This window comes from Labeo rohita, chromosome 19, assembly GCF_022985175.1.
Source record: "Labeo rohita strain BAU-BD-2019 chromosome 19, IGBB_LRoh.1.0, whole genome shotgun sequence".
Lineage (NCBI taxonomy): Eukaryota > Metazoa > Chordata > Actinopteri > Cypriniformes > Cyprinidae > Labeo > Labeo rohita.
Window position 1 is genome coordinate 39,408,589 of NC_066887.1, and position 16,985 is coordinate 39,425,573.

The 16,985-nt window shown below is 32.9% G+C and overlaps 1 protein-coding gene across 1 annotated transcript; it reads left to right on the plus strand.

The window, feature by feature from the left end:
- The first annotated feature begins 1,147 nt into the window (after positions 1-1,147).
- Positions 1,148-16,131, plus strand: dus3l (dihydrouridine synthase 3-like (S. cerevisiae)). Its single transcript, XM_051136779.1, has 15 exons — positions 1,148-1,236; positions 4,304-4,366; positions 4,491-4,731; positions 6,382-6,810; positions 7,131-7,214; positions 9,358-9,399; positions 9,480-9,632; positions 9,742-9,858; positions 10,000-10,065; positions 10,143-10,253; positions 11,953-12,049; positions 12,129-12,204; positions 12,278-12,466; positions 13,598-13,726; positions 15,334-16,131. Exons 2-15 carry the CDS (start codon positions 4,317-4,319, stop codon positions 15,404-15,406), a joined length of 1,857 nt encoding a protein of 618 aa, XP_050992736.1. The 5' UTR covers positions 1,148-1,236; positions 4,304-4,316; the 3' UTR covers positions 15,407-16,131.
- The last annotated feature ends 854 nt before the right edge of the window (positions 16,132-16,985 follow it).

The following is a 16,985-nucleotide window of genomic DNA, read 5'->3' on the forward strand; positions in this document are numbered from 1 at the left end:
GTTCACTTCAATGTCAGGCTTATATTTCCTAAGAAAGACTTCAGTCGGGTAACATTTGTGAATCAGTTTAAATGTCATTTCTTTTACTTTATTGGTAAGCAGATACTTATGAGGCAAGGTCCATACTTTCTCCCAAGGTATATTCTCCATAATATTATTCCAATACGGTATTACGTAGGGAATTGTTGTTATCTCAGCCTGGAAGAGAGCTCTGATTTTATAGTTATTTTTCCGACGATCTGCAGAAAAGCAAACACTTCCAATCATTGTGTCAGTTAAATTCAGAGAGTAAGAACACGGCCATGGAAATGTAGAACCTTGCAACAGAAAAGACACAGCAGAGGGAACGGCAATGAAAACAATCGCATATTCATCAGCACATACAGGAATATTATATTTCTGTAAAAAATCTGAATAATTATAAAGTCTGCCTTGTGAGTTAAAAAGCTGTCCGACTAAAAGAAGGTTGTTTTCAAAACAATCCTTGAAGAAAAGTGATTTACTCTTGTAAAGAAAATCCTTATTGTTCCATAAGTAATATTTGTGCGGAGAGAAGTTGTGTTTGTATATGAGGGACCAGGCCAAGAGCATCTGCTTATGGAAACTAGAAAGTCTGACAGGGATTTTTGAGACATGGGACTTCAAATTGTGTTTCGCGAATCATTTGATTCAGATCGGGACTTTGGTGTGGGGGTAAAAAAAAATTACACCGTAAGGACAGAATATGGAAATGTCATTTTTCCTGTTTTAGGATGCACAAAAGATTCCATGTACTCTAGATCAACTTTTAGTAAAGAAACGAGAGATTTAGAGCCAGATTTTTATTTATGTATACAATTTAGCTCATATTCTCTTTTGAGTAGTCAAACAATCCAAAGAAAAAGGCTGTTTTAAGCATGTTTTGATGTTCTTTGCATTTACAGTTTTGACCAGCAGGTGTCACTAGCGTGTGGTGTTTTGAAAAGCAGGTGATTCAGCTGATTCAAAGCTTCAAAAAATATTAGTTTCTACCATCACTGCTTTATAGCCTTACCCTGGAGTTGTTTCACCCTCCACCCATGTTTAAATAAGATCTTTTTAATTTGGCACATGCGCTGCAATCCCGTCATTCACCGCTGTTCGGCAGCGGCTCGTGATGAAGCGGAACTGCGCTGCGTGTGTCCATGTTTCCGGTCGGACACATTCGAGCGTTGCACAGCTGTAGATCGCATGTGCAGACAGAAACTTCACTTGCAGGTGAGTGATGATCAATAATTATGACCAGATATGAATCTCAGCTGATCGCAGAGCTGCTGTATGATCGACAGTTCATCAGACACACACATGTTCGTTTGCGTTCGACTGTCAGACACTCTGAACCCGATCTGTGCAGTGGATCTCTGTGAAATCACTATAAATGCTCTGTATTTTGCACGTTATCATTTCAGTTTTTTATTTGATGGGCAGTTATAACGTTTATTGACTTGCACGGTGTTAAAACTAATTATTTTTAATAATCAGTTTCTCCTTTGGCCCTACTGCACAATGAAACTGTATTATGACATTGTTTTTAAACATCTAGATGCCACTACTTTTTTCAGTATGTCTAAATATTAATTGGAAAATATATAGTTTCTGTTACGTTAAATTTACGTTTTTTCAACACGTCGTATTTCACCTTTAGATATAGCATTGATTTATTATTTTCTCATTTGTTTTAATCTATTTGTGGGTCATTCCAGCTGGAATCATCAAATTTTGGAAAAGTTCCCCACCTGACGACCTCAGATTTGTCTGAAAAAAATCCATGTGATGGGTAATATGCCCAATAGATCATATACAAAATTTCAGATCTCTACTGTGCATACTTTTTTCACAAAAAATCTGTAAAAAAAAGTTTCTTTTTCACCCCGTTTTGGCATCACAGTCTGAGTGACCATGTTCAGACTGAAATATCCCCAGAACTATTTGTGCCAGGTCCATGAAATTTTCTGGGCTAAGAGTCTTAGTCTAGAACTGCATGAATTACAACTCACAGCATTGTTACTGAATTTACACCTGAATGCTGGTCCTCTACTTTTCTTTGAAACTATTACTTTAAGGGTTTTCAGATGTCCATAGAAACCTCAATTTTCAATGTATAAGCATCAAACTTGGTAAATGGTCTGATATGTACCATGTCTTTCACATCCTTTGACATCAGACAATAGAGTCTGATGGATGTTGAGATATTGAGGTCCAAAAATGGAAAAAAACTCATTTACACCAATGTTCAGAGCAATATTTCCCATGAATGACACTAGGTGTGAACATATTAATGTGAATAATTAATATTAGTGTGAATTTATTAATGTTCCACTTATACAAAAAATACAAAATACAAATACAAATGAAAATAGATGTATTATTCACTGGATTAGGTGGAACATCAAGATTAGGTACTTATGTTGCATTCCATTGAATGTCGGTAGTCGGTGAATCCGAGTTAGTTCTCCCGATGTCCGTTGTAAATGCGTTCCATTGTAACAGTTGGCAAAAATATGGATGTCTATGGATAATTCCAACCGACTCGGTCTGCACTGAACTGGCCCGAGTGTGTGTTTCGGAACCCCAACTTAAGTGCCGTTCCATTGCACTTTCCCGAGGTGGAGGTCGGATTTCCCAGAGTCCCGAGCACAATGGAATGCTGCATTATAGCATTAATTTAGGCATATGAGTTCAAAATAGCTGGTACTACAGTAGTTGTGAATGTCACACAACAATGATTTAAAAAAAAAAAAAAAAAAAAAAAAATGAGGCAAAACCCCATCCCAATTTTTTTTTAATATTTTATCAATAAGAACATGCTCTTTCAAAAAAAGCAAGTTTTATGTTCACACCTGGTGTCATTCATGGGAAATATTGCTCTGAACATTGGTGTAAATGAGTTTTTTTCAATTTTTGGACCTTAATATCTCAACATCCATAAGACTCTATTGTCTGATGTCAAAGGATGTGAAAGACATGGTACATATCAGACCATTTACCAAGTTTGATGCTTATACATTGAAAATTGAGGTTTCTATGGACATCTGAAAACCCTTAAAGTAATAGTTTCAAAGAAAAGTAGAGGACCAGCACTCAGGTGTAAATTCAGTAACAATGCTGTGAGTTGTAATTCATGCAGTTCTGGACTAAGACTCTTAGCCCAGAAAATTTCATGGACCTGGCACAAATAGTTCTGGAGATATTTCAGTCTGAACATGGTCACTCAGACTGTGATGCCAAAACGGGGTAAAAAACAAACTTTTTTTTACAGATTTTTTGTAAAAACAATTATGCACAGTAGAGATCTAAAATTTTGTATATGATCTATTGGGCATATTACCCATCACATGGATTTTTTTTCAGACAAATCTGAGGGGGTCAGGTGGGGACCATTTGATGATTCCAGCTAGAATGACCCTTGTATTTATTTGTTTTTAATTTTATTTATAAATAAATGTATAATCTTATTTTTTTATTTATTGTATTTACTTTAATAAATAAATAACTTATTTTTATTTCTAATTTTGTTAATTGATTTTTTATTCAAATTTATTTTATTATAAGTTAAATTAAAGTACAATATTTTAATCATTTTAATTATAATTATTTATTCATTTTGATTAATTATAAATTTAAATATTTAATATATTTGTATCTTTTTAGATTAAATATATTTTATGTTTTTCCTACACATTATTTTTTCACCATTAGATTTATTATTTTCTTTTATTTTAATCTATTTTTTTATTTCATTTATAATAATATACACTTTTTATTTATTTTATTTTATTTACTTGTATATTTTTATTTATAATATATTTTTATTTATTCTAATTTATTTTAATCATTTTGTATTAATTTTAAATATTTATTATATTTGTCTTTTTAGATTAAATATATTTTAATGAAATTTTAATCTATTATATTTCAATTATTAATTATATCATTGTTCATTAATTTACTTTAAACACATTTATTCATTTATTTATTTTACTCAAAGTTTTATTTTAATTTTATTTGTATTAAAATTTACTTATTTTTATTTATTTTTTATTTTCCTCTATTTATTTCCCCAGTTTGAAAGCCACGTGATATAATAACACAACCTCTTCATAACATGTGAAATAGTTATGAGCTGAGAACTGAAGTGCTGTTAATATATAAATATGGGTGTTTATGTTAATGAGCTCATGGTTTTGACATAATGTCTCCCATAACATAATCAGCTCTATAATTTCACAAGAAAATCCTGTTTTCAGCAACACAAGCACAAGCTTTATCCAGTGTTTCTCTGCAGGTTTGTGTTGAAGATGGAGTCGGCTGTGGAGGTGGAGAGAGGCGTAGCTGCTATTAAGGAGCAGTACGTGTTTATGTGTTTGTATTTTGATCATCATCATATTGATCATTAACATCAGCTCAACTCTTGATAAGTGATTAATACCATCTGCAGAGCTTGTGCCTGACATATATCTATATTTTACCAGGTTCCTCACCACTAAAGAGAAGTTCCATGAGTTTCTTGAATCAGGCCGACCGCATCAGAGCAGCGATGAGCCGGACAAAGAGTCGGAGGAGCCGTCAGAAGAACCGGAGCAGAAGAAGATGAAGCTGGACAGCGATGGAGACAAGAAAGACAAGAAGAGGATGAGAGGACAGAATAAATCCAGACCTCACATGAAACCTCACAGCTACGAAGAGAGACGACTGTGTTCCTCAATCATTCAGGTGCACACAACATGTCTTCATAAAACTGATGCTTGTTCAAGCGATGTATATATTTATGTACATTTAAAACAATATATATTTTAACAATACAAACAATATAATTTTTTTTTTTTTTTATACAAATTTTAAAACAAGTTGTATTTACTTTTTCTACTCATAGTACTGTACTGTTTATCGTTTTTTATTTATTTTAATACATACATTTTTATTTATACATTTATTTTAATCTAATTTTATTTAGTTTCATTTTTATTCGTTATTCGTTTATTTTGTTTACACAGTATGTGTCTAAATATTTTGAAAATATTGGAATAGCTTCTATTAAATTTTTTTTGCAAGTTTTCATAGTATTTTTTATATTTTTAATTCATTTATTTACGCAGCATACGTCTAAGTATTATTAGCAGAATATTTAGTTTCAATTAAGCTTCATTTATTATAGTTATTAATTTTCGTCAATTTTATTTACTAATTAGATCATTTACACAGTGGATAAAGTTTATGTATAATGCTATTTGGGAAATATTTAGTTTATATTAAGTTACATTTATTTATTTTTATTGTTACGTATTATCATCTATTTTTATTAACTGATTTAATTTAATTGCACAATATATGTCTAAATATTATTTGGCAAATATTTAGTTTCTATCAAATTACAGTTTTTCTGCTCATAATTCTGTACTTAGATGTATTATTGATTTATTTAATTTTGTGTAATAATACTTTCACCTTTACAATTTTTTTTTATAACAAAAAGAGCCATCTCATTTCATTTTTATTATAAAAAATTAGTACGGTTATTGTTTATAATTTATATATTTTTAATATATATATGCGTGTATATATATATATATATACACACACACACTATTTTAAAAGTCATTTACTTTTTCCACCTATAGTACTGTACTGTTTATCTGTTTTTATTTAACATACATTTTTATTTATTTATTTACTTAAATTTAATTTTATGTAGTTTCATTTTTATTCATTTATTTTGTTTACACAGTATATTTCTAAATATTTTTAAAATATTCTAATAGCTTCTATTAAATATTTTTTTTGTTTATTTTCATAGTATTTGTTTATAATTTTAATTCATTTATTCACACAGTATATTACTTATATACTTATATTTATATAAATAATTATTTGGCAAATATTTAGATTCTATCAAGTTACATTTTTTCTGCTTGTAGTTCTGTACTTTGTATTATTCACTTATTTATTTTTTTAAAAATATATATTTTTTTTTAATTTATTCATTTATTTTAATATTTTTTTAAATACTTTTACCTTTACTAATTATTTAAAATCAAAATGAAAAAAAGAACTATCTTATTTAATTTTTTAAATTAAAATCTAGTAAGGTTACTGTTTATTATTTATATATACACGTTTAAAAAAAAATATAAATAATAAACAATAAATACTATAACAAATGTTTTAATGCATTAACAAACATCTACTAATGAGACCTTATTGTAAAGTGTTTTTCTCCTCCTGTTGTTCTCAGTGCTGATCTTTGTTCATTTGATTTTATTTGTTGGTTAAAACATTAATACAATAGATGCCATAAAACAGTTGTCATGATGAAAATGTCTGCTCTTCCTCACCGTACGTGTGCGTGATCCGCGTCTCTTCCAGGAGCGAGAAACCAAATGCTTCTACGGCGACAAATGCCGCTTCGTCCACGACGTGAGCGAGTACATGTCCACCAAAGCGGCGGATCTGGGCGATCGGTGCTACCTGTTCGACACCTTCGGCAAATGTCGGTACGGCGTCACCTGCAGGTTTGCTAAAGCTCACACGAGTCCCGAGCTGAAGAACCTGCTGAACGAGGAGCTCTGCAAAGGCTGGGCCGGACGAGAGACCGTCAGGAACAACCTGGACAAAGAGCTGCAGAGACAACTGAGGAAGAAACAGGTGAAATTCACCGGAGCCGAGGCCTATCTGAAAACCATCAGCCGCGGAAAGAAACCAGAACACAAGAGCGCAGAAGAGAGTCAACACGCATCGAACGAGGAGGAGAACCAGAGCGGAGCAGGAGACGCTGCTAATGGACAAGACACAAAGGTAAGACATATGATGTGATTCTTTTCTTAATTACAAACGAAGACTTCACAACATACAAAGAGGAACAAAAGCAGTCTGTCTTGGAGCAAAACCAACAATGTTCATAATTTTCAATGCCAGATTTATATGACAGTGAGATCAGAAAGCAAGTCTGTCATCAGATCTTGTTATTCTAAAGAAAAGCATGTCTTTATAATCATTTCACTTCTGAGTTTCTTTAAGGTTTTTAGTTCATCAGACATACGGACTTGTAGGTTTTCTCAGAACATTAATGATTATGTGATGTTTTAATCAAATATTGTTAATAAACTGAATTGCAGAATGTTGTGGATCCTCCTGTGAAGACGGTGGGGCCGATTATAGACGCTGACATCGTCAAACTGCGACCATGTGAAAAGAAACAGGTCTGTCTGGAGTAACACACCACTAACTACTCATACTATTTTATTTCAATTAATTTATTATTTATTTTTTGAATTCTCAATGCATTGTTGATTTATGATATCATACATTTATTTTAACTTTTCGTAGTGTTTTTACTCCTTCATGGATTATTGTTTTGGATCCCATAATAAAAAATCAAATGGATTTGATATCACTGATTTATTTTATTCTATTTATGTTTTGTTTTTTGTTTTGTTTTGTTTTAGTACTTTTCTATGCATTACAGATTTGCATCCCACAGTGCAATCAACTGGATATGAAATTATAGATTTTTATTTTATTTTATTTTGTTTTGTTTTATTTTTTTTGTTTTTTTTGTTTGAGTACTTTTTTCTATGTATTACAGATTTGCATGCCACAGTGCAATCACCTGGATATGAAATTACAGATTTTGATTTTATTTCATTTTATTTTATTTCATTTATTTTTTTTTTATTGTATTTTATTTTATTTTTTGTTTTGTTTTTTTGTTTTAGTACTTCTCTATGCATTACAGATTTGCATCCCACAATGCAGATCAACTGGATATGAAATTACAGATTTATTTTATTTTATTTTATTTTATGTTTTAGTACTTCTCTATGCATTACGGCTTGCATAACTGGACATGATATCCCAAATTATTTATTTATTATTAATTCTAAATGCGTTATTGATTTGACAGTGGAAATCACCCGGATGTGATGTCACAATTTTGTTTTGTGTTTCATTTATTTACTTATTTGTTTGTGTGTTTATTTTTTACTCCTCAGTGCTTTATTAAATTGCATCCCATAATGCAAATTTGGATGTGATATCACTAGTGTATTATTATTTTATTTATTTATTACTCCTGTATCTATTATTGATTCATATCCCACAATGCAAATCGCCCAGGGGCCAGTTGCATAAACTTAGCCTCTATGTTAAGACAGCGTCTTTAGTACTAGTCTGATCAACTAGCAGTTAACCAAAGAGTAATCAGTCTTATTTGTTGGATTCAGCTTGGACTAATCTACATTTTTCTGTAACTGAATATAAAACATTAGGACCAGACATAAAGAAAAATTTGGCTGACTTACTTTTTAAGACTGGTCTAACCCCTTTATGCAACCGGCCCCAGATGTGTTTTTTTTTTTTTTTTCTTATGAGATGTGGTATTTATTTATTTTACTTTTTTACTCCTGTATGTATTATTGATTAATATCGCACAATGCAAATTGATTTTTTTTTTTTTTTTTTGAGATGTGATATCAAAATTTGTTATTTTATTTTATTGTACTGATTTGCATCCCACAGTGCAATCAACTGGATATGAAATTACAGATTTTTATTTTATTTTATTTTGTTTTATTTTTTGTTTTTTTTTGTTTTAGTACTTCTCTATGCATTACAGATTTGCATCCCACAATGCAATCAACTGGATATTAAATTTAATTAAATTTAAATTAATTAAATTTAATTTGATGTCACAAATTTAATTTACTTACTTTAATTTATTTATTTTTTACTTCTCAATGCATTATTTTTGAAATTTAATTAAATTTAATTAAATTTAATTTAATTTTATTTTATTTTATTTTATGTTTTAGTACTTTATGCATTACGGCTTGCATAACTGGAGATTATTATTTATTTATTTATTACTTCTCAATGCATTATTGATTTGACAATGCAAATTGCCCAGATGTGTGTTTTGTTTTTTTTTTTTGTTTTTTTTTTTTTTTTTTTTTTTTTTTTTTTTTTTCTCCTTATGAGATGTGGTATCACAAATTTATTTTATTTTATTTTTCTTTTTTTTTACTCCTGTATGTATTATTGATTAATATCCCACAATGCAAATTGCCTGGATGTGAATTTTTTTTTTTTTTTTTTTTTTACTTCTCAGTGAGATTTATAGTAATTTATTACTCCTCTATGCATTACTGATTTGCATCCTGCAATGCGAATCAACTAGATTTAATTCAACTGGATTTAATGCAAAACCAATGGATGTGATTACTGATTTGCATCCTACAATGCTAATTTGTTTTCCTCCTCTGTGCATCTTTTTTTCTGTTTTCACTAGTGTCTCATTCAGAAATGTATCTGACAGTTCATTTGTGTTTGATTGCTGTATCTCAGGTGGATTTCAAAGACAAACTCTATCTGGCTCCTCTTACTACGGTAAACTCACACTGTTACTCTTACATATACGGTCGGTTAGAATGTTGTTTCCCGTGGCTCATTGGGTGTGTGTCGTGCAGTGTGGGAATCTGCCGTTCCGGCGCGTGTGCAAACGGTTCGGAGCCGACATCACGTGTGGAGAAATGGCCATGTGCACCAATCTGCTGCAGGGTCAGGCGTCTGAATGGGCTCTTCTCAAAAGACACGAATCTGAAGATCTGTTCGGCGTTCAGGTATGAAACACTATCCTGTGTTATCATGTATGATTTTTGCCTGCATTGATGAAAGTTCAGACGAAATTGTCAAAATTGAGTACAAAATACACACGTGGTTGTGTTGCAGTTGGAAGGCTGTTTTCCAGACACCATGACCCGATGCGCCGAGCTGCTCAATCAAAACATCGATGTGGATTTTGTGGATATAAACTCCGGCTGCCCCATCGACCTCGTTTACAAGAAGGTGATTTACAGGAAACGAGGCTGTTTGATGTTTTTTCAGGGCTTGTTTATTTATTTTGTATAAACGTGTTTTGGTATTTTATATTTTTTTTTAGTCTCTGATAAGCTACAGTAGCATGTTGTGTTTTTTTTCTGTCTTCAGGGTGGAGGATGTGGCCTCATGACACGAACCAGCAAATTTGAACAGATTGTGAGGGGAATGAACTCTGTAAGTGAATCAAGTGTTAAAGCGTGTGTCAGTGTGAACTCACAGTCACTCACGGCGCTGTGGTGTCGAATCCGCAGGTGCTGGACGTTCCTCTGACGGTTAAGATCCGTACCGGAGTTCAGCAGAACTGCAACGTCGCACACAAGCTCATCCCAGAGATGAAGAAGTGGGGCGTCTCGCTCATTACGGTACGATGAAACTCTGAAAGAGTTCAGTCAGATCAGTGAACAGCTCATACAAACATGAAGATAGATTTACTTGGTTTTAAAGAAGATTTAAGGAATCAATTGAAGAAGACACAGTGTGTCAATATAGTCACAAATGCCTAGTTTCACAGACAAGGCTTAAAGGAGAAGTCCACTTCCAAACAAAGATTCACAGATCATGTACTCACCCATGTAATGTACTGCGAAACTGATTCTGAAAATATATCAGTGCCATTGTTTTGTCTCAAGATGCACACCAGTAACGTTTTTTTCTAAACAAGTTTATAGAAATTACTTCAGTGTCCTAATTGAACTATGGCCTAATCCTGTCTTAGTCTAAGACCGGTTTGTAAAAGCGTAAATGTCTCTTATTAGCAACACTCCAAAGTTATCAGTTATCAATGAAAGTATCAATTACTTTTTACATTTATTTTACAAAAAACAAAAATAAAATACTGAAATAACTTCTACTGAGCTGCACAAAATGAGTGCTTTTACTCAGTATTTTTTTCCACTGCAAATTTGTTGATTTTTAAATCAAAATATATTTACAAGCAAATGCACATAAGAAGTATTTTTTTAAATCACACTTTATATCTCACAAATTTCTGACTTTATATCTTCCGATTTCCATTTTCATATCTTGCAATTCCCTTTTTTTAAAATCTCAATTCCCATTTTTATCTCATCTCACAATTCTCATTTTTTAATCACACAATTCTGACTCTATATATTGCAGTTCCTTTTATCTCACAATTCCTTTTTTTTAATCTCAGAATTCTGACTATATCTTGCAATCCCCTTTTTTTTTAGCTTGCGATTCCCATTTTTTTTTAGCTCGCAATTCCCCTTTTTTCATCTTGGAATTCTGACTATATCTTGCAATTCACTTTATGAATTGCATAAAGTGAATTTTAGCTCACAATTCTAACTTTATATTTTGCAATTCCTTTGTTTTCTCTCACAATTCTCTCATTTTTAATCTTGGAATTCTGAATATATCTTGCAGTGTCCTTATTTTAATCTCACAATTCCTTTGTTTTATCTCACAATTCTCCCTTTTTTTACTTTGGAATTCTGAATACATCTTGCAATTTCCTTTTGTTTTTAATCTCATAATTTCCCTTTTTTTAATTTCAGAATTAAAAATCAGAATCACAATATCTTGCAATTCCCAATCTTTTAATATTACAAATCCATTTTTTTTCTCTGAATTCTGACTATATCTTGCAAATTCCCATTTTTATCAATCTAATAATTCCAAAAAAAAAAAAAATCTCGGAGTTCTGTCTGTATCTTGCGATTCCAATTTCTTAAAATCTCGTAATTCACATTTTTTTTTAATCTTACAGTACACATTTTTAAAATCTTGTAATCCTTACTTTCCCAATTTTAAGTTTATATCTCACATTTCTTGGCTTTTTTCACACTTGCAAGTTTATGTATCAGAATGAAGTTTTTTCTTCTCAGAACTGTATTGGAAAACAGGACAAAAGTACTGAGGATGATATTAATTAAAAGACTTTTATTTAAGAATTTAAGACTATCTGTCCTGATTTAAGACTTAAGGCCTTAATTTGTGAAAATGCGAAATAGGACTTTTTAAAACTTGCAGAAATCACTGTCATGGTTTACTCACCTTCATCGTGACGCTTCATTGAATCAGTTTGTTTCTCCGCAGTTGCACGGCAGATCACGTGAACAGCGTTACACGAAGTCAGCAGACTGGGATTATATCGACACCTGCTCACAACTCGCCGCTCCCGTACCGCTGTTCGGTAAATACACTGACGCAGACAGAAGATGAAGGTGTTTTCAATGCAAAGTGTTTGACTCTTCTGCTCTGTTTCCCCACAGGAAATGGAGACATTCTGTCATATGAAGATGCTATGAAGGCCAGAGAGACTGGAGTGTCTGGAATCATGGTGGCCAGGTCAGTCTGACAGCAGCTGCTTTGTCTACATCATCATCTGTGTCATACTGAATTAACGAGTTCCTGTTTGCAGGGGTGCGCTGATCAAGCCGTGGCTCTTCACTGAGATTAAGGAGAACAGACACTGGGACATTTCCTCCAGCGAGCGTCTGGACATCCTGCGCGACTTCACCAACTACGGCCTCGAGCACTGGGGCTCCGACACGCAGGGCGTAGAGAAGACGCGCAACTTCATGCTGGAGTGGCTCTCCTTCCTGTGCAGGTGATCAGTTTGATGACATTCAAACCTGTTAGTTTCTTCTTTTGATGAACATCCAGACGACTCTTCTTCTGTATCAAGGACCTGTTTGTAACTTATAAAAGCATCTGCTAAAAATGGAAGCTTTTTTCCTTGAATGGAATGAAAAAAATTAAACAGTAATTGCAACATTCTCAAAAATCTGTTTCTTTTTTTTCTCACAATTGCAAGTTTGTATTTTAAAATTGATATTTTTAATCTCAGAATTGTGGGTTTATATTTCACGGTTCTCTTTTCACAGAAGTGCAGGAAAAACGGTCTGAAATGTGAAATACACAATTGTGAGTTTCTATTGCAGTTGTGAAAATGTTATTCAGTTCACTCTTTTGAAGAGATATTTTACAAACGTTTAGCCAAATGCAGTTTTAGAATTTTTTAGTAAAAATAAATTGTAGAAACCTGATATAATTTAGACGTACATTTTTCTTACCATGAAAATAGCTACAGAAGCTGGCTTGGCATTAAATGTAATCGCCATTCTTTCTTTTTTCCTGAAGTTTTGACTTTATTCTCACAATTTTAAGTTTCTCATAATTCAGATTTTTCATCTGAAAAATTTTGAGTTTATATCTCGCAATTCTAATTTATTTCTTGCAAATCTGACTTTTGATCTCAGAATTGTGAGTTTCTATATCACAATTCTCTTTTCTTAGAAATGCAAGAAAAAATGTTGAAACTATAAACTGGCAATTGCAATTCTGACTTTTTTCTTGCAGTTTTAATTTTAACTAGTTTATAGATCAGATTTTTCATCTCAGAATTTCAAGTTTATATCTTAAAATTCCAACATTTTTCTTGCAATTCTGAAAATTTATTTACAATTTTGAGTTTATATCTCACAATTCTGAATATCTTTCTTGCAATCCTGACCTTTTCTTGCAATTGCGAGTTTCAATCTCACAATTCCAAATTTTTTTTCCTTGCTGTTCTGAGTTTTTTTTCCAAGAGTTTGGAACAACGTGAGTGAGTGTTAATGAATTTAACTACATTCGTTTTGAATTCTGAACTACATTACATGCTCTAACAATGAAAAACACCTCTAAAGCATATATTAATCTTAATGTTAACATCAATACGTAATCATTTTATGTTCAGGTATATTCCGGTGGGTTTGTTAGAGCGCGTCCCGCAGAAGATCAACGAGCGCCCGCCGTTCTACATGGGCCGAGATTACATGGAGTCTCTGATGGCCAGTCAACACGTGGGCGATTGGATCCAAATCAGGTGAGTTTACAATGTCTTTCTGACCAAAAACAGAACATTTAAGGTGTGCAATTGAGAGATACAGATCCAGGAACAGATCCAATTAATAGGCTGATTTTACATTAGCTCTGGCCGAATCATTTTCCGTTACAGTGAAGTGTCTTCTGTTGTTAAATTTAGTTGTACATGTCTATGTATTTTTTGGTTTCATATTAATTCTTTTGCTTCTGAGTTTATAGACTGAAATAAATTAGAAAATAGAGTTAAAGGAGAAGTTCACTTCCAGAACAATTTACAAATAATGTACTCACCCCCTTGTCATCCAAGATGTTCATGTCTTTCTGTCTTCAGTCGTGAAGAAATTATGTTTTTTGAGGAAAACATTTCAGGATTTTTCTCCATATAATGGACTTCATTGGTGTCCCGATTTTGAACTTCCAAAATGTAGTTTAAATGCAGCTTCAAAGGCTCTAAACGATCCCAGCCGAGGAAGAAGGGTCTTATCTAGCAAAACGATTGGTCGTTTTTTCCGGAAAATAAAAATTTGTATACTTTTTAAGCACAAAAGCTTGTGTAGTACAGGCTCTGGGATGTGCGTCCACGATGCTACAAATTAGTGATGGTCGTTCGTTTTGAACGAATCTTTAATGTGACTCGGGAAGAACGAGTCGTCTCGGGGAGTGATTCATTCACTCGCACATGCGCAACATCCTGTTAGGTTCTGTACTGGAATTAGTTCACCTGTTTTGAGTCTTTTTGAGTTTTTCCAGTCATTCATTCATTTATCTTATGGGGCTGTCACGTGTTGCTGATTTTGCTAATATGAACAAAATGACTCAAAAAGATTTGTATATTTTACTGAACGAGACTCAAAGGTCAGAGTCGGTAAAAAGATTCGAACTTCCCATCACTACTACGAATCACGTGTAAGTTCATCGTCTGTGTAGAGTATGGCAAAAAACTCTTTTTTTATCTCTATTTTCTCCTACAACTTCAGAATCGTCCGACATCATTGTAGCTCTTTGATTGTAAATAACGTTTGACTTACTTGCACTTTCTTTGTCTTTGCGCGTTCGATTTGTAAACACTGGGTCTGTAGTTCTGCGTGACCTTTCGACATGATTCAGTAGTACGTAGCGTCATGGACGCGCATCCCAGAGCCTGTGCTACACCAGCTTTTGTGCTTAAAAAATACAAATTTTTATTTTCCGGAAAAACGACCAATCGTTTCGTTAGATAAGACCCTTCTTCCTCGGCTGGGATCGTTTAGAGCCTTTGAAGCTCCATTTAAACTACATTTTGGAAGTTCAAAATTGGGGCACCATATCAGTCCATTATATGGAGAAAAATCCTGAAATGTTTTCCTCCTTCAGAAAAACATGAACATCTTTGATGACAAGGGGGTGAGTACATTATTTGTGAATTGTTGTTCTGGAAGTGGACTTCTTTAATATTTACTAGCCATAGTTCACTCACAAGGAGTTTAATTTGGTGTGTTTCTAATAATATTTTTTCAGAAAGAAATGCCTTTTTTTTTTATTATTATTACTCTCTAATTGTCTAATTAAACATATATACACACACACACACACACACTAACGTCATATTTTCTCCTGTTTCCTCTGCAGTGAGATGCTGTTGGGTCCTGTACCTAAGAACTTCAGTTTTCTGCCCAAACACAAAGCGAATGCTTATAAATGACCGTCAACTGCAGTGAAAGTCAATGATGATTAAACAAACTTTTTTTATTTTATTTATATCTACTTTGAAGATTTAATGATTTATTAAGTAGTTGTTTATATTCAGGTTGAGTTTATTTTAAACGCATTAAAGACGTTTGTGTGTGTGAATGTGAGATATTAACACAATGTTTTATAATTGAACTGATCAACAGATCAAAACTTGAACTGTAAATCATGGTCCTCAGATACACAATACTGAATTACACCTGTTTCCTTTGCTTCTGCTTGTGCTCGCAGTAAAAACTACTGCACATGTTTACTGATGATGTCATGAAAGAATAAAGTCAAGATACTCACTAATGACTGCAGCTCTCGATTAATCAGCCATCGAATCTGAAGAGATCACATGCTCTAGTGAAAAACACATACACTGACATGCTATTTTGTACATTGGCATCATATAGGAAGTGTACAACAGGAGTGTTTAAACTGTGCCAGTGTTTATTATTAATGATCAGTGATTTCATTCAGATTACACACATTAACACAATCACCCGAAAAGCTCAAAATATAGTGCTCTTATTAAACAAAAATAATGTTCTGCGATACAAACCCTCAGGCTGCACCAATCACGGCCTCTGTAGGTCAGGTGGGCGGAGCTACTGTCAGAGGAGGAGGGTCTGTCACTGTTCCATTCACTTCCATTCACACACACACAAATGTAGGACAGCAGGTATACAAACATGAAACTGACCTCTTGTTGACCTCTGACCTGTGATTTTAGACAGTGAAATATATGTTTGTAAAAGTATGGAAGCCTGCTTCTGCCACAAAATTAAAAAAGAAAAAGGAACTTATTTTTATCTCACAAGTCAGAATTGTGCAATTTAAAAAAAAAATGCAATTTTTTAAATGTTTTAATCTGTGGCAGAAACATAAAACACAATTATGAGATATAAACTCAAAGGTCAGAATTCTGAGTTCATATCCCACAATTTTGTGTTTCTCACACCTGAGAATAGCAGGATATAAAGTCCAAATTGTTATATAAAATGTTGCAATTACCTTTCTTTTTTAATTTCATACTGTAAATGGATTCCCATAGTAAATGATCTAAAAATCAAACATGGAGTCTCATTTTGGTTGTTTACTAATAAAACCTTTAACGTTTCCCACTGTATAAGAGAACAGCATTTATTATTCATCATTATGTACAATTTATTAAAATAAGCATCACATCCTGTTGCTACTATTTGCTGCAGGCCACAAAATAATTACTTCTGAAAGCATTTTCTGATGAAACATGATTTTTGTGAGCAAAACACAAATTGTGAATATTTAAGTAAATAATTCGGCAATACTTTTGAAGTCTCTTAAAGCATTAAAGAGACATCTTTCTGTCTTTGCACTGATTTCTAACAGATTTGTTCGGTCACATGACATTTACAACTCAATGAAACCTGTCTGTGAAACTGCTCATGAAGTGACGCTCTTCTGCACCAGATGAAGGTGAACGGTGTTGGACAGAGACTCCAGCAGACGTCCTCGATGGGTTGTGAGTTAGTGTCAGCATCATCACCTCTGACCTCAGCTCTCTC